Below are 26,859 nucleotides of genomic sequence, written 5' to 3'. Positions count from 1 at the left end.
TTGTTGTTGGTTATTTTTTTAAGATTGAGCTCTTTCACTTTCAGAGACCAAATGCTGTTCTGAGGTGCAGTACTGTGCCCCCTGGTTTCAGTAGGGTTGCTTCGGTTTGCCTGAGAACAATTTGATAAAGATCTAGCAGTGCTCTCTCATTTTCTTCCTTGTGATGGAGGAACAGAACCGTAACATTAGTCAGCAGTTTCTGAATTTTGACCCACAATAGCAAAGATACTGAAAGACAGGAGAAATAGATGGAGGCAATTACAAACAGTCACTTGATTGATGGTTGACATTGTTAGAGCTTCAGCTGTATGTCAGGTTGTGGCCCTGCTGCATCCCCATCCCTGCACCATGGGTGTTGCCAGGGGCAACAGTGCACTGAAGCCAATAAAAGGGAGAGGAAATGAGGGGAGCCTCAACCTTGGGGGAAGCTGGAGGGTACACACTATAAATTATGTTATACTTAGCAATATGCAATATCAAAATTCAGGAAAGGTGTGTGTACCTGCCAGAATTATGGCAATTCCTAGTCTCTGTTTTTCCTATAAAGTACGGGTGGTAAGTTTTGTATGGCTTGCTGCTTGCTATCTTATGTCTGTCTTTATTCAGGGAAGAAAGAAGTGGTAAAATAATAGCAGAAACATTTCCATTTGGTGCATGTATTCTCTGCTGTGGAGTCTGCATTTCTGCTCCTTCCCTGCTTCTTTTTGCTAGAGAAGGTGTTGTGATCCAATGGCATACTAACAGATTGGTTTGCAGTGGTACTGCAGTCTCCAGCTATTCTCTTATACACAAGATCCCTAGCACAGAGCGGGTTTGTTTTGCTGTGGTTTGTTTGCACAGAGCGGGTTTGTTTTGTGTGGTTTGTTTGCTGTTTCTGTTTGATTGTCAGACAAAAGTAGTCAGCTTTTCAAAGGTGCTAACGACTCACTTTCCTTAGGAAGGTGGAAAGCTCTTTTTAGCATCTAGTCAGCTGGGCCAGGCCCTCATTTCCATTAAGTTGGTGTCAGTTCAAAGTAATTCCATTGAAGTAAATGGAGTTTGGCACAGGTGTAAGACTTAGCTGAATTCAGCTTTAATTTCTGCTGCCAGACAACCCTATATTTAGAATCCCATTTTTCATGGAATACAAAGGCTTTTTTTCCTTATGAATGGGAACTCGTAAGCACTGTAGCATGACTCCTCTTGTGTCCAGTCATGCAGCAGAGAAAGCACCCTGAAATCATAGATCACAGTTTTGCTACACTAGTGATCTTTGCGCTAATGGAAAGAGACTGACTTTCAGGTAATACTAGCATCAACACACAGAACTAGACATAGTTGTTTTTGTGACCTGTCATGTTTGATTAGATTTTTCTGAACACCTCTACCACAGACATTTACATGTAAGCCTTGGCTGGTGCTGGGCTAGCTGTAATAGCATTTTAAATTGTACCGAAAGAGAAGCAAGAGGCAGTCACTCCAGTATGGTCATGTTGTTCCTCTCCACCATTTCAAAATAGAAATTTCAGTTGGAAATTATACTGGAAAGACTCATCCATGGTCTACTTTTCAATGTAATATAAACCTGAAGGACAAGGCAATAGACTTCCTTTTTTATTTGTACTGTATTTTCATTAAAGCCCATTAATCTTTTTTTTTTTTTTAAGTGAATGTGTTAAAAGAGTACTTTTTAAAAGAAAAAAAAAGAGGAATCTCTGCAGTATTTTGCCTTTACGCAAACTTCCCTTTGCTAAGAAATTTAATGCGTTAATATGCATTTCTCAGGGAAGCAGGGACAGGTTGGTGCTTTTAAAGATAATAAAGTTTGTTTTTTAAATGTAGCAAAGGTAGGCAATCCTAAAGGCCCTGATCAATCACTAAGAAGCTTTGTTGTAAAAAAATACTTCTTTAGAATACAAAGCAGGCTTTTCGGAACATTCAGGCATAAAAGAGGAGGGAAGAGAGAGAGGGACATCACAAAAGCAGGCATAATTGATTCATAACATGTACTGAAGAGATGCAAAACAACAATGTAATTACATACTATTCTGTTTTCCTGCAGCTCCTTGCATATGAATTGACCAGCTTGCCTCCCAGTTCTGCTCTGTTTTATTAATTTTATTAAGCTGTAAGTTCTTATATTTCAGTCTGTTGTCAGCTTTACAGATTTTTACAGCAGCAGTTGAAATGTAGTGGAGCTGAATGAATACTTCTTATGCTAAGTCTTCCATGTCGCTCCAGATACCAGCGCAGTCTCACCACAGGCCTTCCTTTCAGTCCCACTAAGCCCACTAAGTAAAAGCAAGCTATGCTGCTATCAAGATAATATCCAATCAATTAAGCATGCCTTTGAATGCATCTCTTAAAAAAAATCATGGGCCTAAGCTTACCAAAACCTTTCAGACAGCTCTTACCGTAAAGCAACACTGACATTTGCAGGCTTAATTTATGTCTTTGAGAGACACAGTAAAGCTAGAGGAAAGGGAGGACGAGGATGCCGCCTGAGAAGGAAGTCTTTTTTGGTGCAGCTCCTCCCATTTACCTCTGTTAACCACCATGGAGTCCAGCATAGGCTTTAGTTTCACATTCAGCTTCACCAGACTCTGGAAGAAGATTAAAGAGAAAAAAATATTGATAATATTTCCACTCCTTTGATGGACAGACCAGGGAGTAACAGGGTAAAAAGAGTTTAATCTGCACCATATGCCAGCCCTCCACACCCCCAGCTGTAAACTCCTGTGCAGATAGAGCTTATTGTGCCCATGGAGATCTCTTTATGTCACTTGTTTTACCTGAGGCTTTAAGCCACCAAAAATGTCAAAAAAAAGCAGCCCATAAGGTGGCAGAATGGCTGCTCGACTACTTTAGCTTTCTTGTAATCCTTAAAGACAGCCCTTCTGAAGCATCCTCCAAGCGCCTGAGACTATCTGGTTGCTGACATCTGTGAGCCAGAGGTCCAGTGTCCAGTTGGACAAAGCTGAAAGAACTTCCAGATTCTCACTGCTAGAGTCTTATTTCCTGTAGATGAGTAAGCCACAGCCGTGCTGTGCTTTCCAAAGCTGGCAAAAAATAAGTTAGTATGTGCTCAAAATAAAAAAAAAATTAGATAGATAAAGTTCTTTTTTTAGACTGCACTAAAATCACCTCTTTTCTACATACCCAGTCCAGTGTTCACAGGAGCCAGTAAGAACATTTTATCTGTTTTCAGCTGGCTGTGAATCAGCCCCTAAACTATGTAATTCCTGCACACCTTTGCTAGAAGTTTATTTTGCCTTCCCGTTTAGTGTCAAATTTCTATGTGGAAACCACAAGTGCTTCACTTAGTTTTGTTCCTACATTAAAGAGAGACAGAACCTCATTGACAGCAGCACCTGGATATGAAGAAAGGGTTAAGCAGTTACCTCCCAAGCGATCATGTAATGTGCCCTTTCAGGATAGAGGACTATTACTCTTTTGTGGCTTTTCTGATCAACAAGAAGTGGGTTTTGCTGTGAGCTGGGTATCATGTTTTCTCTGATAGCTTGGAAGCTATGTATTTGTCATTTGAAATAAAGGATTAGTGCAAGATAAAAAACAAAAGTAATGATGGAGAAGACAGCAAAAGTTATTTTTCCAGAAGGGAAGAAAATTATAAGGAGAAGAAGGAAAGGGGAAGCAGGTACCTTTACAGTTGATAATTTTCATTGTTTGTTTTAAATAGCAGGGTTAACAACAACCACTTTAAGTGGTCCCTGGAGCCCAGACACCACTGAAAACCTGTTTTTTTTATAGCTAGTCTGCAAGCCATGGGAGCTTGGTTAGCTGCTGAAGTAAGTCTTGCTAGATTTTTAATTGAGCTATTATATGATAATTAAGGGTTAATGGCCTGATTTTAAGATGTGCTGAAAACTTGCAGTTTCAGTTGACTTCAGTAGCAAATATGAATGCTCAGCACTTCTGAAAAATCATGCCATGGATACGAAGCTGATTTGTATGGAACTTGAAGCAAATCTGCTTGAAATTATTTCCTTGGAGTATGGCACAGAGTGGGCAGATAATTTTGCAACCTTGGGCCTGGAGTAGGAGGCAGAGTTTACTGCAGTCTCTGCCACATTATAGTATTGCTTGCTGGTGACAGTCATTTATTTGATAGAATGGATGTGAATTTGTAACATTGCCAACACCGTGGCTCGGGGCTCCCCATTTTTAGCTCTTTATTTCAGACCACTGTGTATTCCTCAAACCTGATTTGTTGTCCAAAACTGGGGGGTAGTAATACATTACAAAACCCTGAAAATACCTGAAAAACCTCATTGCTATTATCATTATCACAGGCATTACCACTGCTAACACAGTGTCTACAGGTCACACATTAGATACTCGGCTCTCAGAAGCAACATACTAGATCCTTTCTGTGCAAAGCCAGTATCCGTCCACTGGCAGTTAAGCTTGCTGGTATTTCTGAAATCTTGAAAAAGTTTTTGTGGGGTATTTTCCCAAGTATACATTTAAGATGATTAAAAAATAAATAAAAATTAAAAATCTATATTTAAATCAGTGTTTAAAAATCAGTGTATTTCAAATGTCTGTAAGCACAAAGAGGCCATTCTGTCTGCCACAGCATCTGTAAGCACAAAATGCAGTACAGGCTGTTCCTGTCATAAATGCTGTAACAGCAACCTGCTACAGAGAACATAGAGGAGAAGCAGCTCATTGGCACAGTGGCCTCTGTCTGTCTCAGCGTGGCCATGCTATGTCTGTGTCCTTTCTGTACCTTTTTTTTTTTGCCAAGACTGACCACAAGACCATGATGTTTTCAATCCTAGTGCCAGGGAGCAAATGCAGAGGTCTGGGCAGGACCTACTGCTGTGCTTGTCCCTCCAGGCCTAGGCATCTGCCACACTCTTACGGTAGGAGACAGCCTTCTCATGTACAATGCTGGGAGGACTGTGAGTGCTTGAGCTGTTTAGATCAATTAGCTTTGCATCCACTACAGCAGAGACCAGAAGCCCAAATAGATTGGGAATGGATCCAACAAGCTACCTCATAGTTCTACAGTAATCACTGTATGTTATGAGCTGTAAACACATTTTAAATCCAAAAGTAGATGCATGTATTTCTTAGAGATACATAGCAAAGTGGGTATTACAGAGTCTGATAACCCAAGTGCAGTAAATAACAGGAATGGCTAACTAATAACATTAACTTTGATTAAATAAAAAGAGTATTTAAGAAAGAATAAATCATCTCTTAGATATTCATTTTTAGCAGAGCACAAGCAATTAATTCTATGAAATACTTTCAAAATATATGGTAATTTAAAGAAACTTTATTTTGTTACACATTAATTTATATTAGGGATACTTGACACTGCAGATTTTGTACTTAGTCTATAAAATGTCTTTATTCAGTCATTGATTTGCTGTTTAAGCCACTACTTCTGTATTTAGTATCCTTTCACTCTGTGCCTCTTTAATTCTGATCAGATCTTTTAATTAAACCAACTACTATAATTCCTATGGAAATTAGCTTTTATTTTATTTTTCCAGCTACCAAAGCATTTCAGTAAGACTTTCCTGATACAAAGTACACAAATTGGATTTTATTTCTACTTGAGATGTAATTAAAACCTCATTTGACTACTATATATCTGGCCCTGTTTTAATTATTAAACTCCAGTAATCAATTTTCTTTTATGAAGCTTCTGGGAAATTATCTCAAAAGCAACACATTTTTCTCCCTTCTGGCAGGCTCTCGACCATTTACTGAATTACAGTCATAGCACCTGTTCCTGATCCAGATTAAACCACCAATTTATTCCCAAAGATGTTTAAGTTTGTTTGGCTGTAGCCTGGTCAGGGTTTTCTACCTCTTGGCTGCATTTTTTTACTTCCCATTTTATTGCATGAGAACCCCTTGATGTACAGCTCCTCCATGCCACTATATTTGATGTGTGCCTCTTAGGAACAGCTTTGCTAGTGATCTGTCTAATTTGGTATCCAGCTTCTTAACACCGGATTTATTACTTGCTTTACTAGGAAGAGGTCTTCAGCAGCTGTCTGACATGGCATACCACCACATAAACCTATAGCTCCAGAAGTGCCCTTCCTCATCCCCCCTTGATGCAGGGGGCAGGCTGTGAGCTGGCAGGCAGCAGCCATGCAGTGCAGGGGGGTGAGGGAACCCCTGCCTGAGGGGTTCCCCTCTCTCCACCTGTGACCTACATGCCCACTTGCAGTCCTTCCACTGTAACACAGCTGCTTTGCTAGGTACAAGATTGGTGACCTTTCCCATTTTATCCCCTCTACTGTAAAAGCTGTTCCTAATAGAGTGACAAAGTGTGCTGAAAGAGCAGTCATGCTGGCGTCTGTGCACTCCAGTGTTAGGAAAAGCCAGGTAGGTTTGCAGTTCCCTTCTGTGTCCATATATTACCTCAGATATGTGGCTAAGCTGTTTCTCAGAAAATTACTGTATAATGCTTTTTCTTCCCACCTTCAATTATTTATGTCTTTTCTGACTACATACTACTCTGCCTACAGCATACTTTCACAAGATATAGCAAAAGGTCCTTTTACATATAAGCTCCTCCAGCACAATGAAAGGTTAAAGGTACTTGAGCACTACATGGCATGCCCCTGGGAGAGGGGCAGGGTACCTGAAGGAAGAGCTCAAAAGGGTGGGAGAGCATGAGATATTCGGAGGGAGTTATTTATGGGGGAAGGTAAGAAGAGGAGAGAGTATGGGATACTCAGAGGAAACTGTGGGAGAAGGTAAGGAGGAGAGAGTGCTTTTTCTTGGGTATAGAGCTGTATTTTTTAGGTATATTTTGCTAGATAAAGCATAGAGAATGCAGAAGTAATATAAGTAGAAATAAACGCTTCAGGGAGAGGGTGATGGGTAACAGTAGAGGCATTTTGTTTGTAGAGCTGCACACTGGGTTAAAGGGTGGTAGTGGGGGAGAGGATTTCATCTGCTACATAATCTTCATCTCTGGAAAAAGATGTTAGCTGAAATAGCCAAGATGCAGCATAGATATGGCCAGAGCCTAAACTATTGCTAAGGCAAATACAAAACATTCTGTTGTATTCTAAGACTAATACAAAATCCTTTCAAAGAGGAGCCAGAGCTTACAAATGCAGCAGGAACTCCAGAGTATATACTTATCTCCCTCCCCCTGCCCTGGGGGCTCTCATCCAAATATTGACCAATTCTGACCTTGCTTAACTTATGAGCTTTGACAAGATTACAACTCACGGAAGTGTGGTTGTGGGTCTAATATTTGTAAAGTGAGTTCATGGAATAAGACCATATAAATTCATTTTTATGACTGAGCACATATAAGAAAGTTATAGGTCTCAATGTTCACTCTACTTTGGAACCCAGCGGTTTCTAATGAATCACTTTTATTATGTAGGCAGTTTCTGAGTTGGAAGGGAGGACCAGTGACCGAGAAACCATAGGGATAAATTCAGACCTTTTGTAAGCATATGAAGCATTGCTGAAGTCAAGAGAGTCATGACCAGTTACAGCAAAGCTGAATTGGACTCCTGAGTTTTGCTGAAGTGGCTTTCATGTGAGAATACATAGTCCAAAGGTGAGCCATCTATCTGAAAGTCCTTGAACTTCAGATTAGTTCAAATAGAAAGGAATCTGTACTGCAGTCATCCACAGATTTGATCTTCATAATACAAATGCTCGATGGAAGCTGTTTTGAAAGCTCAAAAATATTTCTTTATATACATCCATGTACAAAAAAATCAAAAAGACTGCTGCAATTCTACCTTTTATAGGTAGAATACAGAAGATAAAGTGATACAGAGAAAATATAAGGACTAACTTCTATGGTTGTAGGTGTACGTGAATTCATTATTTGCCCTACTACTTCAAGGCCATATTTAATCATTATATTCCAGAAAAAATACTTGGGAGCTGTTGAGTTAATGAATAAATGTAAATTACTGCACTCTCCTCATAGTTGAAGGAGACTTTGTTTATTCCTTCTGGAGCTTACTGAGGAGGGGTCCAGATCATTGAGTGCGTAATGCATCAGTGCATTACTCTTGCATTTCTGCCAGGGATTTTTTTCTGATGCCTAAATATGTAATTGGATGAAAGGGATATACCACTGAGTCCCCTTATAGAAAGCAGGAGTTTCTTTTAGCTTCTCTATAGAAATTGTTAGCAGTGTAGAAGTAAGTCAGTTGTGACTGGAAAGGGATCTGAGACATACACAAGTGTTCTGCTCTTCCTCTGTGAATTAGTGTTATGCTTCTTTCTGGTGATGCTACATTAGCAAGAATGATGTTGCACTCCTTTGTAAGTAAACATGCATACTATAAAGGAACGATTATAAAGTAGGATTCTCCACTGGTAAGATGTGCCAGGTACTTCAGGGAGGAAAGTGTACAGTGTTCCTGGTAGCCAAATGTTGTCAAATGGAAAGAGTAATACTGAAGTATTATTCCCTGGGTAACTACTGAAGTAGCTCAACTGATGTGTTGCTATAGTTGTAAATGATTCATCTGTTCATAATAATTTCATGAAACCAAGGGTTTGCTCAGAACAGGAAGAGTTATTATTTCATAAACAACTACTTATTTGTTTCTGCTGTTTATGGTTTTGATTCTGTGTCTAAAGCATGCAAGAGACAGAGTGTTTCTAACTCTTCCTTTCAACATCTTAACCAAGCAGCTGATCAATGTCTTATGCCTTGCTATTAAATGGATTTTGAAAAACTCTTCAAACTGTATCAGTCTCATATGCTTATTTAGTTCTTTGAATTTGCCCTCAGCTGGGAATTCTGTAGTGATTCTGTTGTGTTAAACACTTACTTGAAGCATTTCATCCATCATCATTTCTAGTCCTTTTCTGATGCAATGTAGTTTGTGCTTTGTCTTTCTTGAAAACTGAATGGCTGTTAAATTATCCATCTATCTTCTTTCAGATTTGCTGTATAATTTGAGTTCCCTCTATTGGCTGTCTCTTCTATGTTATCTGCCAACTTTTCAATCTACTTCCTCAGATCTTTATACACATTTCCATACATGACTGCATAACACATTGGGCAGATAATTCTAAATAAGACAGCAACAGAAATTGTAATATTGTGAGTTATTTTTCTTACAGATCAGGCTGAAAGCCTTTGGCAAATGTTTTTTTTTCTGTTTTCTCCTAAATACCTTTGTTGATGACCTGCCCTTTCAGTTGAGACTTCTTTGGCATCAGATGACTTTGAGAAATAAGTTGAAGTACTCTGGCTTGAAGGGAAAAAGTACTTGTTTCTGCCGTCTCCTCTAAGCAACTTGGAAAATCTTGTAAATTCCTAAATTTATTGAGAGTGATGCAATGTTTCATCAATAATCCTGCCAAATCACAAAAATCCTAGCAAAAATAATAATTCTGTTAATTTCCCAAAGCAAAATGAATCACTCCTTTGTGCCCATTGTAAAAAGATGTTCATGGTCTTCATAGACACAAAAATACTTGCTCTGAAGCCACCAAAACTATGCCTTTCCCTATTATACTATGAAACAGTGACTTAGAAGGGAATTGCAAAGAAAAGCATTTTTTCTTCTGTTCCTGGTTTTTCTTTCTTGTATATTAGCACTTCACCTTTGCTCTCTCTGAGTACAAAAGTAGCAGAAAACCACAGGCCCTTAAGTTAAAGGCATGAGGTAAGGAAAAACAGTTTGCTGATGTTTATTCTGTTACTGGAAGTTGTGATACAGTCATAATATCTGAGTATTTCTGAAAATACAAGAGAATTCATTCCAGGTGGCCTCATTTAGATTCATCATTAGTAGACAAGCAACAAGGCAACAGAAGTGCTGAACCTAGTTATGTTCCTCTTTCAAGGCTACAGAAAGATCCTTCTGCAGTGCCAGAAGCTCCTTTCTCTGGGACAAACTCTTATTCCTAACATAATCTTCAGCTACTGACTCCCCCCAGCACTGGCATTTGGCCTGATTAAGTTTCCTCTGAAGCAAATTTCTTACAAAGACAGCAGAATATGTTGCACCTGCTCTTCCTTGGATAATGTTACCCCCTGGATTTCAACAGAAAGTGAGACTAATTTGATCTGCCAATGTCTGTGCAGCCTCAGTCCATGGTGTATCGCATGCTGCATCCTGAGTCTATCTGCCTTACTAATCCTTGTCAGCCAGGCAGTCCCTGGAAGCATAGATGCATTCTCTCTCTGTGTCCAAATCAAATGTCAGAAATAAGCCCTGCCAGAAGTGTGCACCTTCATGGATTCTTTAGGATCTATTGAAAGTTATCTTTCTCTTCCCTCAACATGCTGTAAAGGAAAAAACCGATTTTGGCGAGAATCGCACACAGCTGATCAAATTGCTTCCTGTGAATGTATTTCTTTTGAATAGCTTAGTCCTGATTGCCTTTTCAACAACTTTGTGAACATGTGTCAGGGAATGTCTGAGTATTGCTCATGGTGAACAGCTCAGCACCTAGTGCTACCCCTGCCCCCTGACTAGTTGCAAACTTAAAATGGAACAGCTGAGCTCTGACTTCTGTACCAACAATCCCAGGTATGGGTGAATGGTGGGTACAGCAAGCCATTGCCAAAATGTTCATTTAGATAGACAAAAAATAATTTTACAAGTTTTTCAGTTCTGACTGTATAGAGAGGCAGAAACATCCGAAGGAAAATGTGATTGTGTTGGCTGCATCCAGTGCTTCCTGCTTGAGTAAGGACTTGGCCATTTCATACAGTCCATTGTGGACAAGCAGGACTTCTAGAGGAGTGGTTCAAACACTGAATTTCTTATACAATATTTCCTTATGTAAAATTGTAATTGAAGGAATGAGGGAAAGGGATAGCAGTTGTAACTGAGGAAGGGCTGCATTGGGACGTAGCTGTGCAAGCGTGATTCTTCTCTGCTATTGAAGATAATTGAAAGGTTAATCTCCCTCCTTATATTGTAACTAACTAGAGTATACACTTTTTTTTGGTGAAAAAAATCTCAGTCTGTGCACTTGCAATTCATGTGTCAAAGAAGTCAAAGTCAACTCAAACTGGAGAAGTTAAAGCATGGAGGTAGCCATGATTTTGGGGCATTTCTGTGTAATTTTTTCTTATGCTTTTCAAAGGCTCTAGCATTTATGATACCCTATGCATGTAATCTTAGAAGTAGAATAGATGCTTTTGCAGCTACACCATCATACTCTAATAATAGATTTAATTACAAGGCCAAATGTTATCTCCTGTAGGAAAACAGGCATATCGGAGCTCTTGAAGGTCTGATTAGATTTCTTTCTGAGTACAGGGAAACAGTGTGATAAAGAACTCTGTTCCTCTACATTCCATTCACAACATTTAAAGTACTTGCTAGGCTAAGCATAATTGTTTCTACTTTTCCCAGATTCCCCCTAGAATCCTGGATGGAGTAATGCAAATTCACTTCTGTAGATACTATTATATGTTTAAAGCTCTCAATACCCAAGAAAATCTTGAATAGCACTAAAAATAACACTAAAATGGAGTACCAGGGTAGAGGTGAGCAGGGCAATCTCAGGCACGCATAAGTTGTAAAAGCCGCGAGCTTCTTTATCTTCCACAAAGACATCTCCCTTAAATTTAAATAGCTGCTGTCATTGTCAGTGACTACCTGACTATGTATTTATCTGCCCAGAAGCAGAGTGCATGGCCTTTGGCCCTGCTATTCATGGTGTTACTGTCTCTGCCTAACAATGCTGTGAACAGAGCTGGGCTTCTGTTAGCGTCTTTTGTTTGATGTGAATCGCTGCAGCTTTGATGTTGTTTGTGAGAAAAATAATGATTAAAAAGAGTAAGATCTTCGGTCTCCCACTCTGTCTGCTCCCCATAAATAAATTAATCTGAGTTCAGTGAAAAAAAAATCTGTGCCAGATCCTGTTTTAGGTACACCCAAACCACAGAGCCCAGGAGAGAAATCTGTTAGTGCTGAAGCTCTTAGCATCTCTTTGCTGGAGGGACAGAGAGGTAATTTGTCTAATGATCAATATTTTATTTCCTGTTACACAAACATGTATGTCCAGATAAGTACGGAATATTTTTTCTGTGTAGTGAACACAGCTGTCAGTGTAGCTGTAGTGCTTTTATTTCCAGTGGGATGTCTTAGATTTTCTGCTATAGTTGTATGTGTTTCACCTTCACAGAATATTACAACAAAAAAAACCCTGGATGATTACTTCATCCTGAAGCTGCACTAGTAAATTTGAAATGCTCTACAGTGCAAAAAAAAAAAAAACAAAACCATGTTTTTCTTTAAATTATTATTCTAATAAGTTTGTTTCTCATCTCTACTGATGAATGCTTTTCTTGGTGACATTTTTGAATGAAGAGCAAATGTGACGCGTTAAAGCGTAACTAAAGGCCCTAAAAGCAGAGCTTCAGAGTAAATGGATGGCTGTTCTGCTACTCAAGGTAAAAACTCCACTGTCGTATAAAAATACTGTGAGCAGTGATCACTACAGTAACAAAAAAGTAAATTCAATAAAATTATAATGTCCCAAGAGTAATAAAAAGCAATGAACAAAAAATTGGGAAGCGCTTATCTTCAAATCTTTGATCCATACTGTGAAGGAAGCAGATTTGATTGCTAAGGTATCTTGAAATTGGAGGTGGCTTGATTCCCACACTGAGCTGTAGATGTGGGCGAGAGCAAGGGAGTAGAGCAAGCCATGGCTTACCTTGTGCCAAGAGCAGAGTCGGCTAACAGAGCAAACAAACACAAAAAGGTTTTGGATTTAGGCAGTTGGATATGAGAAATCGAGTTGTGTATAATTCTTGCTATTTTTATTTTTTAATATCCCCAGCTATCATTATATATCTACATTCAGCTTCAAGCTGCATGTTAACTTACGGTGTAGCATGTTTAGTGTATTCCTGACATTCCTTCTTCTGAGTTGGACAGGCATTCCAAGGGGCAGGTGGGATTGCTAATGGAAGTGGCACAGATCTTGATGTTTTGCTAGTCACTTGTAAGCCTTCTCACAGAAAGGGTCCAAACTTAGGAAACAGTTCTACCCAGGTAAGCAGAGGGATGCGATAAACATCTTCCAATAAAAGAGACTTCATTGTCCTTTCCTTGGGAGAAGAACTGCACCTCAAAATGGTCTGTCTTAATTACATTAAGGAAATGTAGAGAGCAGATGCATAAGGAGAGGAGGTAGAGCCAAATCTCCCACAGAGTGTTTGAGAATGGTGGAAAAAGAAATGAGGCTAGGAAGGCCATAATACTCTAAAATGCTCTGCAAATTTTAAGTATAAAACGTTCCTTGTGGCCATTCTGGTATGTAGCCTCACTCATAAGTATGCACTGTGGAGAAGATACAGGTCTGTTACAGTACTGTCAGTGGCATTAGGGCCAGTGGGGTGGTGTCAGACCACCCCTGGAATTTTGGGCTGTGGAGTTCCTTCTGCATTGCATACTTCAGACAAGTGCAGCTTCCAAGAGTAGCCTACTCCTAGGCAAAGAAAATTTCAGGGTGCTTTGCTGATCTCCTGTTTGACTTTAATGGGAGTTGCCAGCATTTGGGAGTTGGGAGTGTAATGGGAGTTGCTGGGACCATCTCTGCTGTGAGGGTGTCAAATAGCATTAGGTCCTGCTGTAGCAACTGTTTCGGAATGCATGCACATGTTCCCCACAGTGTTCCCTTCGGGGCTCTGGGTGCTAAGATATGGGCACATGGTTTTCAGGACTTTTAATCGCTAGGATGGAAAAAACTACTTGCAAAAGCCTTCATTTTGTTCTCTACGGTTTAATGCTGTAATTCTGGTATCAAAATGAGTGTCAAATGTTTATTTCAAACATACGGTTTTTATAAGCACTTTGCTAGTGAGCAATATAAGTACTGCTAAGATTTTACCAATTTGTCAGCTGCCACTCTGCCTCTTTATGTTGTATTTGTAATGGTGTAACTCATTCTCTCCCCACATGCAGTCCCTACGACATAGCACAATGGCTAGAATTTTAAAGATTGTATTTAGAAGGAAAAAAAAAATCTAGGACTTGTTCCTACTTGTAATGTTCAGCCAGCCCTAAATGGAGGATTTACAATGTCTGAATACATTGCTGATGTGATATGTGTATTGAGGTTTGATTAAGCTGGATATGAAAATTAAAACTTGGCTCCACATTGAAGAGAATCTCCCGCAGTGTGGTACTATGACATCAAGTTTTCTGTTTACCCCTAAGGCTGGTGCTGCAATGACTTCCAGGTTTGATGGTGTCTCTTTTTTAAGTTGTTGAGCAGCAGGCTAATAGCTGCACAGCATGATGCAGAGACAGCAGAAAGCAGGGAAATCAGATGCGAATATACTCCCCAGAGATCTCCTGCTAAGATGGAGCTAACTAACCAGAGCTTTAATGCTCTGATATAGTCTCCTCATGCAGAAGATGGGCTGATTATCAGTTCTTCCTGCTTTAACATACATTTTTGGATTACAGATGCTATTACAAATGTGAATTCTGGTACAATATGCATTCTAGTGTAATATGTACTATTATACTGTAAGGAACTTTCTTTTTAAGAGTTGTTGTCTAAGGTCAGTTGTCATCCCCCCACCTCCATTGCACAGAATGATCTTGGCATTTTAAAAAAATACCGATTTATATTCTTCTGTGCTTGCTCTGCTTTAATTATTTGAAGCTGTAGCTTTAATTTATTTCATCGTGACAAAGACTGTCCTGAGAAAGGGACAAGATCTGCTGCCAAGGCAGTAGCACGCCTTGCTGTTCACCCAAGTGCATGTTGTCCATGTCACACAACAGGAGTTGCCTTTGCTGGTGGGCAGTCATTTCATTGTCACAGTGTCAGCCTCAGGTGCTACAAGGTATAGAGAGCAAGGGAAGCACACTGTATGTTATTGGTGATGTGTCTGGCCTATAAAATGAAAAAGAACTGCCAATTCATTTTTTATTTGTGTGTAGAAAAGCTATATTCAGGCACAAATTCAGCAGTTTAGTGTTAACATGAGAGTTGGTACCTGCTTTCCACCTCTTGGCTTTGTATCATCACAGACCCATTCATTGCTTGGATATGTGAGGCAGTTTAGGGTACAGTGGTAACAGGGAGAATGTGTTTCAGTTCCCCAAAACTGCCTAGCGAGAACACCCCAATGTTCTCAGTGGTAAAATTGGTAGTCTTTAGTGGCATAAGGTGGTCTGTGCGGTTTCAGTGAGTAAGTGGAAGAGTGGCTGACGTGGTTATTGATAGTTGCATTTCTACAGTGTTATTTTGGATTTATCCTGCTTATGTAGCTCTGCTTTCTGTACAGGTAAGAGACAAAAAGTTAAAATTATGAAGCTTATATTATACAAGTCAGATTCTGAAGTTGGCTTAATCCGAAAAGAGAGAAGCATTATTTTGGTCGTCTACAGCATTAATAAAGTAGTACTTGAGCACTTATATCGAGCATCCACACAGTCCATGTGGAAGCATGACTGAAAGAGGAAACTCCAAGTTAAACAGCACATAGGTTAAACCACAAATCATTTGCCACTGACCTTAAAAGCTTGGCCTAGAGTGCCCCGTAACATGGAATGGAGTCAGAAGGGAGCGCAAAGGTTCAGCCTTGTGCTTCCCTTTGGGTAACACATATTTGGACAGATTGGACAGCAGCACATAACAAGGCTGTCCCACTCCACACCTTGCCATGATGAGAATTTGTTTGTCTCAAATGTAATAAACTAAAAGGTTGCCCTATCGGCTTTTATTATTTAGTGGGGAATTATGTTTATAGATGTTACCACCTTCAGGGACTCTGAAGATTTCTGCATGGAGTTCAGACTTTTGGTAAAGTCAGAGTTCAAATAGCCTTCAAGGCTGCATTGCAAGCTAACTCTTTTTCCCTAGAGAGGCAGGAACAATCTTCTCTGGACTCTACAAGAGCAGTAAGTAAAAATTACCTCATACAATGGCATGCAGATGCTATCAATCCACTCGAGCTGCAACCTGGGTAGTTCATCTTTCCTGTTCCGATCAAAAATGGCCTGAATTGAGAAGGGAACAAAACTGTCATGCTTTATTACACTGGAGTATTTTACAGACACATCATCCAGCACTTTGGAGCTATGATCGAATTCTCACAACCAGAACACTTTGTAAGCTGTAATCAATCTTTGCAGTAGTCTTCCTACTGCTTTGTCTGGCATGAAAAATACACTTTATTTTCAATTTTGTTTTGAAATTTGTAGGCTGAATATATTTGAATTTTGTAATTCTGTGGGGTAAAATAAATGCTCCACAAGTTGGAGTTGAGTTGGTAAGAAACCTCCTGTAGAAATATAAGTAGGTACTTTTGAGTAGAAATTTCCCTTTTCTCGCATAGGTTTCTCCAGCTCAGCAAAATGAACAGTGGTGGATCTGGGCTGGTTCCTTCCCTCCGTTACTCTAGGATATGCCAAGTTTTAAATGTTTCTGTCTTTTTCTTTGGAAAGTCTATTTTTATTCTGGGCCCATCTTCTCAATGTTGATGTTTCCTGTGGAAACTTACTTTCCATCTCTTCCTTCTCAAAACTCCAGACTATACAAATTACATTACATTAAATGTCTGATTGAATTCTTCTAGTAGTAGCCTGCTCTTTCTGACATACAGGTATCACTCAGTGTATCTAAATAAGAGCAGGAGGTAAGATTCAGGAACTCTGTGGTCTTAAATGAGAATCTTAGGTTTGATTTTTGGAAAATTCTGTTATGTATTATTCATGTAATTTTGAAAAATACTGTCATTTTCAGATTATTACGAGCACAATGCAAGAAAAAAATCCTTGAGGTATAAGAGAATATTGCATTATCTTGCTGATTACCAACTCTTTTGTCTGATTAGCAGTGATACCTATCTAGGTGGTTTGTCATAGCAATATGTCATGAAATAGATAAGCATTTGATCTTGTTTAAAAATTCTCATTACTGTGGTAAAACTCTACATGAGATCTATGATTTTGACCCTTGGCTATCAACTGTTTGAACTGATGAACTTGGATTATTTACTGGCCTTATTTCCCATCATAAAACACTTAATACATGAGTTAACTGGATTATTTTGAAATTCTGAAAGGCCAAGCAGAGAGGAAAATCTTCCTTCAAGCTGTATGGCTTCAAAGCTCGTGGCCCATAAATCACTACATACCTTGGTGAGAGAGTCCAAGAGTGAGAGGGCTCCTGTGATGGAGGCAATACTAAAAAGATTTATAGCAATACACTTCTTTCCCACCTGTCTGGGCTGTTAGATGCAGATTTTCAGAAGACAGAAGTCTAGAAGAAAGTTCTGGGCTTTTGTCTTTCTCTGCGCTTCTACCAAGTCTACAGTATGTCCAAAAGGTAGGTGTAATAACACACTTGAAAATGACTCTTAAGGTTGCTGGACCTGGGCTGTTTTCACTGGAATTGATTGATGCTTAAAGACAGTAACATTAATGGGTGTGTTAAAATAAAATTAACTTCCTATTTTGCTTCACTAGCATGAGAAACACACTTTGCAAATTTTATATACAAGGCAGGAAAGGCACTTCCATCCCTATTATATGGAATGTTACTTGCAGTTATTCAGGCCTAGAACTGGCCTCAGAATTCTGAATACCGTGGCTGACTGATTACTCTTCTACTGGACTATAGCTATCATTTTTTTCTGAGATGTACACACAAAACTCCTATAGGGAAGAAATTCAGTAATGTCGCAACCTCTGACAGTATAAAAAGTGAAAAGCCATTTACTGTATCTGAGTGTTATTGACCACATACTTTAACTTTTTTTACTTCATTATGTCACCACAGGCTCATATGTGAGTATTACTGAAGTGAGAATAAGTCAGAGCCATTGAAGTGGTCTTTTTATTTTAGGAAATATATTTGTCATGGCTTGCAAATTAAATTCCTTAGAATACTTTCTGCAATCCTTCTCCTGTTGCTTCCAGACAATGGCTTGGCAATGCTTAGAAATGTTGGATAAAGATAACCTGGATAAGTCTCTTTCTTCAAGTTGTTCACTGAAAACCTTTATGAAACTTTTTTCCTAGTTGTTTGACACTTTATACCTATCTGCCTGTATTCCACTTAATACCAATTTATCCTTTCAATCACAGTGTTATATTTAGTTGAATATCTATAGAAATGCTTTTCTGCATTTGACAAGTCAAATAACACAGCTGCATCGTAAACGAAACCTGACAATCTTGATTTCCATAGGCAGCCGGTGATTTTTACTTGAATACTGTGTATTAAAAACAATACCTATTGCTTAGAAAATTGACTGACAGAATAACCTTTGGAATAGGTACAGAAAATGGAGAAAAGGGCTTAATACAAAGTGACTGAGTTGACTGGAAAGCTTTTATTTATATAAAGGTCTAATATATGGCATGTCCTTATTAGACAGAGTATTTATTCCAAGATTTTTCTTTACATGCAAAATATAGTTATTTTTTCTGAATGTACCCAATGATATTTTCTTACCCTATGCAAGTTAGTAACTATTTCAGAAAGTATTAAAACTTACTGAAGGGGTGAGTTTCAGTTCAGATCTTTCTCTGTCTCCTTGTTCAAAGAACTCACTGGTTACCAGCTCAGCTGCCTAAAACATAAATCAAGATAAAGATTAGAGTTCTCACTACATAATTTTTAGGGTAATGAGTTCTTGCTCAGACTAGGGCTTCAGCCTGTGCTTAACCGTAAAGAAGTGAATAGCTTAACCTATGTGACTGGTGTCAGGCATGTGTTTGCATAGTTTTCAGGACTGGGCATACAGGGTGTATAAACAGCCATAATCACTGATAGGCACACATCACTTTGATAGGGAATTGACTGTTGGAATTACATTGCAATATTGAGGCAGCAGTCAATGCACTTATGCAATTTAATCAAGTATTAAGAACAGAATAGAAAATTATAGCTTCTTGTTGGCATCCACAATTATGTCTGTAAAAATGCTTTGTAAGATGTGCAAGAGCTCTCTGGTTATTTACAGCCTGTTGCCCTGTATAAACAACTTAGCTTATAAAAGAAAGTTAATTAAATAATAACATCTGTTGTCTTAATTTAATGTGAAATCATAAAGGTTTTTTTCCCCACTAGGCTTTACTTTGTTCCCATGACTGTAATACCTATCAGCTCTGCATATCTAAATATGAAGTTAGATTGTGATTATCATATTGAATCAAAATCAAGAACTAGTGGGTTGGAAGTTGAAATACATCTTTCTGGCTTTTGTGAATGAATATGTTCTATTCACAGATGAGGTTTGTGCTTCTCAGAAGAACACAAGATTTTAAAACAAAATTGATTATGGAAACATCAGGAATTTTAGGAGGTCAAACAGTGAATAATCCTGATAAAGTAGCCTTTATGTACTGTGCTTGTCATGTGTGGGGCTTTGAAGGTAGGTGTTTTTATGTGACATTTGAGATGCAAAAAAAGGAAACTAATCTACTGAAGATGGCATTTGGTTCCTAATGCTCCTGTCATGCCTCCTTATTGCTTTCAAGTAAATTCCAGCTAGGAAATGATTTTAGAATGTTGAAGCACAAGAGCGCATAACTAAGCAGAGAACTTACACTTCATAAAATCTCAAAAATTCTTGCTCTAGCAACTGCATTTTCCTAACATTCACAAATCCAAAGCTTTTTACAGTTGAAATAAGGAGTACTGAAATAAATTTGAAGTGGGTGAAGTGATGTTGTAAAGTACTCTTAAATCTTGAGCTAGGCTATCACATAGTTTGGAACTTTATAATGTATGTAATCCCAATGCACTAATAAAATCCTGGATCAATACTCCAGATAGAGGAATAATTTAACAATTTAGAGGCAATTAACAGTTTGCCAAGTGTATTGTATAAAAATGATAAAGATTTAGTCTCGCCCCTGTCTGTCACTGCTGTTTTGATCCTGTACTCCTTGTGTGCCTTTCCCTATCATCTCTTCCTGAATTTTTCTTTCTTACATATAGACTTTATTTCCTTTGATTCATGTATTTTAATCTTTATCCCTCACTTTTCATGTTGTGAATTATTGGGGGGGGGTGGAATTTGTGTTTTTCTTTTGGTACATTTGAGGTCCAACTATTTCTGTTTTCCCTCTATGGACTTATCAGCCTCTCTGCTGAACCAGGTAGTGTTTCAAATGGAACCTTTGATTTGGTTGCAGGTTTCAGGTTATGCATCAGGTTGCAGATGAATTTTCACTTGCAGACTTCAAAAGCGGTAAGAATAAAAAAAGGAACCAACAACTCCGAGCAACAGCTTGTCAGAGAATTCTGCACTAATTCAGCACCAGAGCACAGACTGACAACATGGAAAACAGACCCTACCTGACATTTTGGCTGTCAAAGAAAAGGGAGAAGCTAACTGGGTTAAAGAGGAAAATTGAGGAGGGAGTGCACACACTGCAGTTGTGGTTAGGTGACACTGAAAAATCTTGTGACTCATTTTCCCAGGATACAAGCAACTTCTATGATTTCCATGGGAGATGACCATATTAAAGTAGAGTAACAGCCTTATAGAAGGACTGTTGTCACGCTCTGTTTATAAAAGCAAGAAAATCTCTGACAAAGCTGCAAGCTGAGCTGAAGCCCTCACCACATAAGTGTGGTTTGGTTTTTGTTTTTACTGAGTTAATGTGCGTGTAACAGTTGTAGGTCCCTTTCAGCTCCTGTTACATCTTTGTCCTTCCCCAAGAAATCTATCTGCTCCTGCCTCACCATTTATCTGGTTTAGCTTCTTTTTTTCACATCTTTTTAACCATCACTTTGCTGTTAAGCCAATCAAGCTCCCTCCAGGTGCTTAGTGACACTCAGCTGCACTGGTATATATCATATTCTCTTCCTGATGCTGTATATTCTTTCAAAACCCTACACATCCTGCTTTATACTAGCTTGTTCTGGACCTCAGTAAAGGACAGAATTATTAGCATGGATACAGGAGATAATAAGGATGGATGCCGAGTACGGAAAGATGCCTAGACGAGGGAAAATCATGTGGTAAAGGACAAGACTTTTGGGACAGCTTGCTTTCTCACATTTGTAATTGTTTGCCAATGCTGGACCCAAGTTTCATGTGTATTTAGGAGTATTGTATATAAATGTATGTTTATGTATGTATGTATATATTTATGTATGTACAGATATGCATTATGTGTATTTCTAAGGAACCTACTCAGCAGAAGCGTGAATTTTTGTTTGTTTCCAAGTAGCGCATGCTAAAAAAGGTTCAATGCTACACTTGCACTTTTTTTTCCCCTTAGTGTTGAGAAAATGACCACGTCTCCTCTCATATATACCAAATATTTTATGTTAATCAGTGTTTGCAAATCATCTGCTAGAATTTTTGATTTAGAGAAGATTTTGCCACTGCCAAGGAGAACTTTGTGACAAAACCAAGTAAATGCATCTACATGTGGCTAATGCTTTTTTTGTTTAATCCTTTTTTTTTTTTTTAATATGGATTTAAAAGGTTCATAAGAGAAGAGGCTGTAAAGCCAGATCTCTTCAGGTACCTACATGCTGCTCACCAGCATGTGTACATGGAAAGATTATGCAATAAACCATTTCTTGCAGAAACCCCCTGCTGTTTTTTTATAGCATTAATACCGCTGTAAATTGATTCCAGTTTTGGTCCCCTGTAAGCCAGGGCCCTGGGAATATTGTCCTGCCAGTCCCGCCTCCTCCCAGCCCTGCTATTAATCATGACTTGCCTGTCTTGAAATCTCCCACGGTTTGGTCACAGCTCCAAGGTCACAGGCTGTCATTAGCATTGATCTGAAAAACAGAAATGAACAATACAAGCTGAATCAACCTTTGTTGTATTTCTAAACAACTCTGCTCTGAGTGCATAAATAAATAATACATATATAAAATGTCAGCCCTGGCACCATCTTTACCTCCAGAAAAGAATGACATGTTTGAAATCTCAGCCATCAGCATGGCTTTTGCATCACAATTGTGCCTAGGAAGCCTAATGTGTTGCAGGTCATCAGATGATGAATTTTGGTGTTGTGCTTTGCATGCTAGAAATGATATTGCGAGGGAGTTAACTGCTAATTTTGCAGTACTTCTAACACTGCTTACATTAATACCTGTAATATACTGGAAAGCATGTGCTTCACATGATGTAAGTTAAGGGTATTATTATATAATAACACCTGCAAACTGGATTAATTTATATGCCTATTTGTAAAAGTGACTGCTGTAGCAAGAGAACCTATAATCACAGGAGGCAACCCAGACACTGTTTAAGCAGTTTCTACTGCTCATCTACAATAAAAATTTAAGATTTACTATGAGCTATACTGTTCCACTGTAGTTTAATACCCAGCTACAGCCACGTTTTATATGCATTAGGAGAAAGAAACCATTCAGCTGTAGAAAGCGTTTATGTACAGTACATGATGCAGATAAAAGTCTAAGAAAGTTTAAATGAAGAACAAGGGCATTGAAAATGAAACATCAAATATATTGCCTGAATCTAAAATTAGGAATGGGTGAAATGATATGGAAAATAGAAAATGGCCAATGTTTTGGTCAAAAGACCAAGTGGAAACGGAATTCAAATGAAATTTCAGATAAAATGAGACATAATCAGGCATGCATATGCAAATGCACACATTTTATTGTCTCAAAAGCCTGGTATACTCAAACCACCCACAATGTCTGAGGTTTTCAATAGGATGCATGTTCAGATCATTTTTGAGGGCTAGAAGAGTACCGTGTATCTGCAAATTCCCAGGTACAGACTAGAAGAGCAGAGAGAAGCATGGCCAGTGAAAGAAAACAGCTGAGAGGAGGAGGGAACAGGGACAAGAAAGATCTTTGTGTCCTGAGGCAGAATACTGATGCTTTCTGGAGAAAGAGCAGAAGGGCTGAGCGGTAACTGGTGAGGCTGGGAGAAAGGGAAGAAAACATGACAGAGTGTCAAGGCAGAAACAGGAATGGAGAAGGTGAGGTCACACTGATTACATCCTTGCTGTTTGGTAATGTTTAGAAATCATACCATATATTTCTTATCATGAATCATATAGTTAAAACAAGCTATCTTATCTTGTTACTCTAAGTCTTCATGATATATGAAATTCCTTAAACAAATATGGCTTTACTTTGAAATAACCAGAAAGCAAGAAATAGTAGTGCTCACCGAAATATTTCTCGGTGGTTTTTTGTCTTCCAGTCATAACCACCCTTACTGACAAGTTCAAAAAACTCGGTCCTTCTCCTGCAACAAAACAGATTATCAGAGAAGGAAATGACACTTTCAGGGCAACACTGCAGTGGAAGTACAGTTCTCTGGATGACATGAAATCATTGCACCTCATGTGTTATTTTTAAAGTCATTATACTGACAGTCCATTTAAGCGAAACATACTAATATCTGAACATGTTCTATAAATGTCTGTTACCAATGTCAGAGTTGCCTAGTAAAAGCAATATTGTATTTATGGTCTCTGAAGATAAGGAAATAAATGGTACCAAAATGTTCAGTCATCCATGGAAGCATGAAATGTTCAGCTACAGCAGTGGACAGACAATAGAAACACCCCTGAAATATTTACACACTTCTCTTTACTTGTCTTTGCAAAATGGCTTTTACTTCTGTATCCCGGAGGGTTTGTCAGAGACGCACAATTCCTGTTATTTCCAGCACACAGAACAGAACAGTGAGACACAGGAGCTGCAGATGTTTCACGTTAGTAGTTCTTAATTGACTAGAAACTAGGTCTCCCTGCTTGGTTCCGTGCTTTGTCTTCTTGAATATCTTCCTTGCGTCCTCAAAGAGGGACAAAACGTGAGCCAGGGCATGTTAATGCTTGTTTGGTGCCTTTTAGTACCAAAATTCTGACTCACCATAGCCTGTAACTTTTTATGGCACTGAGACTCTGAGCAGCTCTTACTGCATGCAGCATGACTACAATATGAAACAGATCCTGACCCAGATATAGCAGAATTTGAGGTATAAAAATATGGAACAACTTGCCCACACAACGTATTAGCATCAAAGCTGGAAAGCAGATACTTGTGTTCTGAGTAACAGTCCAGTGCCCCATCTCATAGGAGATGCTTTGTTAACCGAAAATGTAGTTCGATTCCCCAAGAGTGAGTTTGCAGAGTCTTGTATTTATTTTCTACATTAACTTCATCATATTTTGAACAGTGATTATTGAAAATAGTCTGACAGCAGCCAGCACAGGTTTTATATCCGAGGAGATTCACACTGCCAGGAACATTGCCCTTGCTCAATGGACAGTATTTTATGTGGAATATGTTCCATTATTCTGGTTCCTGACTGTCATACATTGCATCACCACCAGTCGCTGCTAATGTAGGGCCTTTCTATAATGGATTTCGTAACAGCAGCTAGAGCAGAGAGATATAAGGATACATAATGGTATCTAATCCTTCATGAAATAAGATATAGGAGTTTCACATTACAAAATTTGCTGGGACAATGCAAAGCCACACATGCAGAAAACAACTCAGTTCTCTGACACAAAGTCATAGCATCATGGCTCCAGTGAAAATAACTACTGCAACGATGACAATCTTAATGGCCAAGAGTAGTTGGCACATAAAGCTAAAACCAGGCTAACCCTGACCAGATCATCAATAACTAGACACTCTAAGAGAACAAGCAGTGGATTTTTCCATCCTGTGTTTCAGTGCCCAATCTAACAATGCAAAATTTGGTAATGATTTATAGAATCATAGAATAGTTACGGTTAGAAAGGACCTTAAGATCATCTAGTTCCAACACCCCTGCCAGGGGCAGGGACACCTCACACTAAATCATATCACCCAAGGCCTCATCCAACCTGGTCTTGAACACCGGCAGGGGTGGAGCATTCACAGCTTCCCTGGGCAACCCATTCCAGTGCCTCACCACCCTAACAGGAAAGAACTTCCTCCTTATAGCCAACCTAAACTTCCCCTGTTTAAGTTTTAACCCGTTACCCCTTGTCCTGTCACTACAGTCCCTAATGAAGAGTCCCTCTCCAGCATCCCTATAGGCCCCCTTCAGATACTGGAAGGCTGCTATGAGGTCTCCATGCAGCCTTCTCTTCTCCAGGCTGAACAGCCCCAACTTCCTCAGCCTGTCTTCATACAGGAGGTGCTCCAGTCCCCTGATCATCCTTGTGGCCCTCCTCTGGGCTTGTTCCAACAGTTCCATGTCCTTTTTATGTTGAGGACACCAGAACTGCACACAATACTCCAAGTGGGGTCTCTCGAGAGCAGAGTAGAGGGGCAGGATCACCTCCTTCAACCTGCTGGTCACACTCCTTTTGATGCAGCCCAGGATACGGTTGGCTTTCTGGGCTGCAAGAGCACACTGAAGCCACCTCATGTTCATTTTCTCATCAACCAACACCCCCAAGTCCTTCTCCGCAGGGCTGCTCTGAATCTCTTCTCTGCCCAACCTGTAGCTGTATTTGAAGTATTAGATGTTCTGGGCAATTCATATATTAATGGACAAAAACCAGGTAAAAACGCTTAAAGCTGAAAGCTCAGGAAGGTGACATCTCAGAAACTTCAAACATTCACATTTGAAATAGAGCGATCCATAAACAGTAACTGAAAACGTGAGTCTCAAGGCCGTATGTTAGGCTAAAAACTTTAAAATAAGAATTTTCTTTTGAAATCCATTTAAATGAATGTAGGAGGAAGGAGGAGTAGTCCAGTTCCACAGAGAATTTCTTGTGTAGGAAGGAGTTAGCCTGAGGAAAGCATCCATGGTACAAGGAAAAATTTTGTGTTTCCTACTGGTTGCTTATTCATGGTATCCAAAATGAAGAGGTTTGCTATTATTAAGCAAACATAATACACCAGGATTTCAGAAATAAACAGAATTATAACAATTTTGTAATATCTTTGAGTAACATTAACTCTGGCTAGATTTTGCCTGGAAGGGAAAGTTGTCTTGCTATATATAGCAAATCCAGTTGCTCTACAGCCCAGTGGCTCAAGACATCATTTGGGTGAATTTCCATAAACTTCATTTTGGTTCCATACTTTTGCTTCTTGTACTATCTACAAGCATCATTATCTAGAATTATCTATTAAAAAGAAGTATATTTTCCATCTGGTATTTCACTGAAAACCATCTTTGTTTGTAGAAAAGTAGTGTCTTGAGAAGGTTCTAAAGCTTTGGTCTGCCTGGAGTTTTGTTCCTGTTTAGCAAGCTGGAGTTTGCTATCATTAGGTTTAGGCATTCTAAGAATACTGATACAAGAATTTCCTCCTCTACAAGAGTATTGAAGATGTAGCAAACTGAAGAAACAAGGTACTTGTGTGGAAACATCTGTTAACATAGAGAGGCATTAAGGATTGTAAATCATTGTTTCCAGGGAGTGATTTTTAGGCACTTTTGGAAGTAAAGTAGCATAACAACTACCAGATTAATGAATCATAATAACACTAGAGGAAAAGATAACTCATTTGCAGACTTCTGAGTAAAGAGGCCTCATTTGCTAAAAGTTTTCTGATCCATGTAGCACATAAAATCAATTATGCAAGCAAAGAAAAATAACCTTGAAATTCACCTGATGTTCCTTTTTTGGACATTATTTCCCTGATTTAAAACTAGAAAGACAACTTGGCCATGGAGTTTTTCAACCTAAGGCAGGCAGAGAAGAGAGTTCCGTCACATCAGGGTCTGGACTGGGTTTCCTCCCAGGACGCTGCCATGGGCCCTCTCTGGCTCTTTCAGGGGCTGCAGGATCTTGGGCAGGGGGAACATATGGGGCTGTGCCAGGGCAGTCGCCCTCTCAGCTCCTGCCACTCATCTCTTCCTTGACAACACAAAACATTTCTGCAGCACTTATTATTTGTGGTGAAACAGGAAAACCCATACTCATATATCCCTGTGGTCCTTTTATCTCACTTCAAGCTGTCAGCAAATTCCCATCATACCAGCCACCCAGG

At 39.1% G+C, this 26,859-nt stretch overlaps 1 protein-coding gene across 3 annotated transcripts in view; it reads right to left on the bottom strand.

The window, feature by feature from the left end:
• Positions 1-26,859, bottom strand: part of PDE11A (phosphodiesterase 11A) — a 141,920-nt gene continuing 115,061 nt past the window's right edge. For 2 of the 3 annotated variants that reach the window (XM_057411660.1, XM_057411659.1), the window contains exons 16-20: positions 23,081-23,158; positions 21,641-21,708; positions 18,455-18,525; positions 15,867-15,950; positions 1,051-2,582 (exon numbers count right to left, since the gene is read on the bottom strand). In XM_057411660.1, coding sequence (XP_057267643.1) covers positions 2,421-2,582; positions 15,867-15,950; positions 18,455-18,525; positions 21,641-21,708; positions 23,081-23,158 — 463 coding nt within the window. In that variant the 3' untranslated portion in view covers positions 1,051-2,420. Of the gene's footprint in view, positions 229-1,050; positions 2,583-15,866; positions 15,951-18,454; positions 18,526-21,640; positions 21,709-23,080; positions 23,159-26,859 lie in introns of those variants that run through there. The other variant, XM_057411658.1, reaches the window with a different exon arrangement.

This window comes from Pezoporus wallicus, unplaced genomic scaffold (assembly GCF_028554395.1).
Source record: "Pezoporus wallicus isolate ANWC-B61680 ecotype Strahan unplaced genomic scaffold, APGP_CSIRO_Pwel_v1 contig_6732, whole genome shotgun sequence".
Lineage (NCBI taxonomy): Eukaryota > Metazoa > Chordata > Aves > Psittaciformes > Psittacidae > Pezoporus > Pezoporus wallicus.
This window is presented reverse-complemented; position numbering and strand designations above follow the sequence as displayed.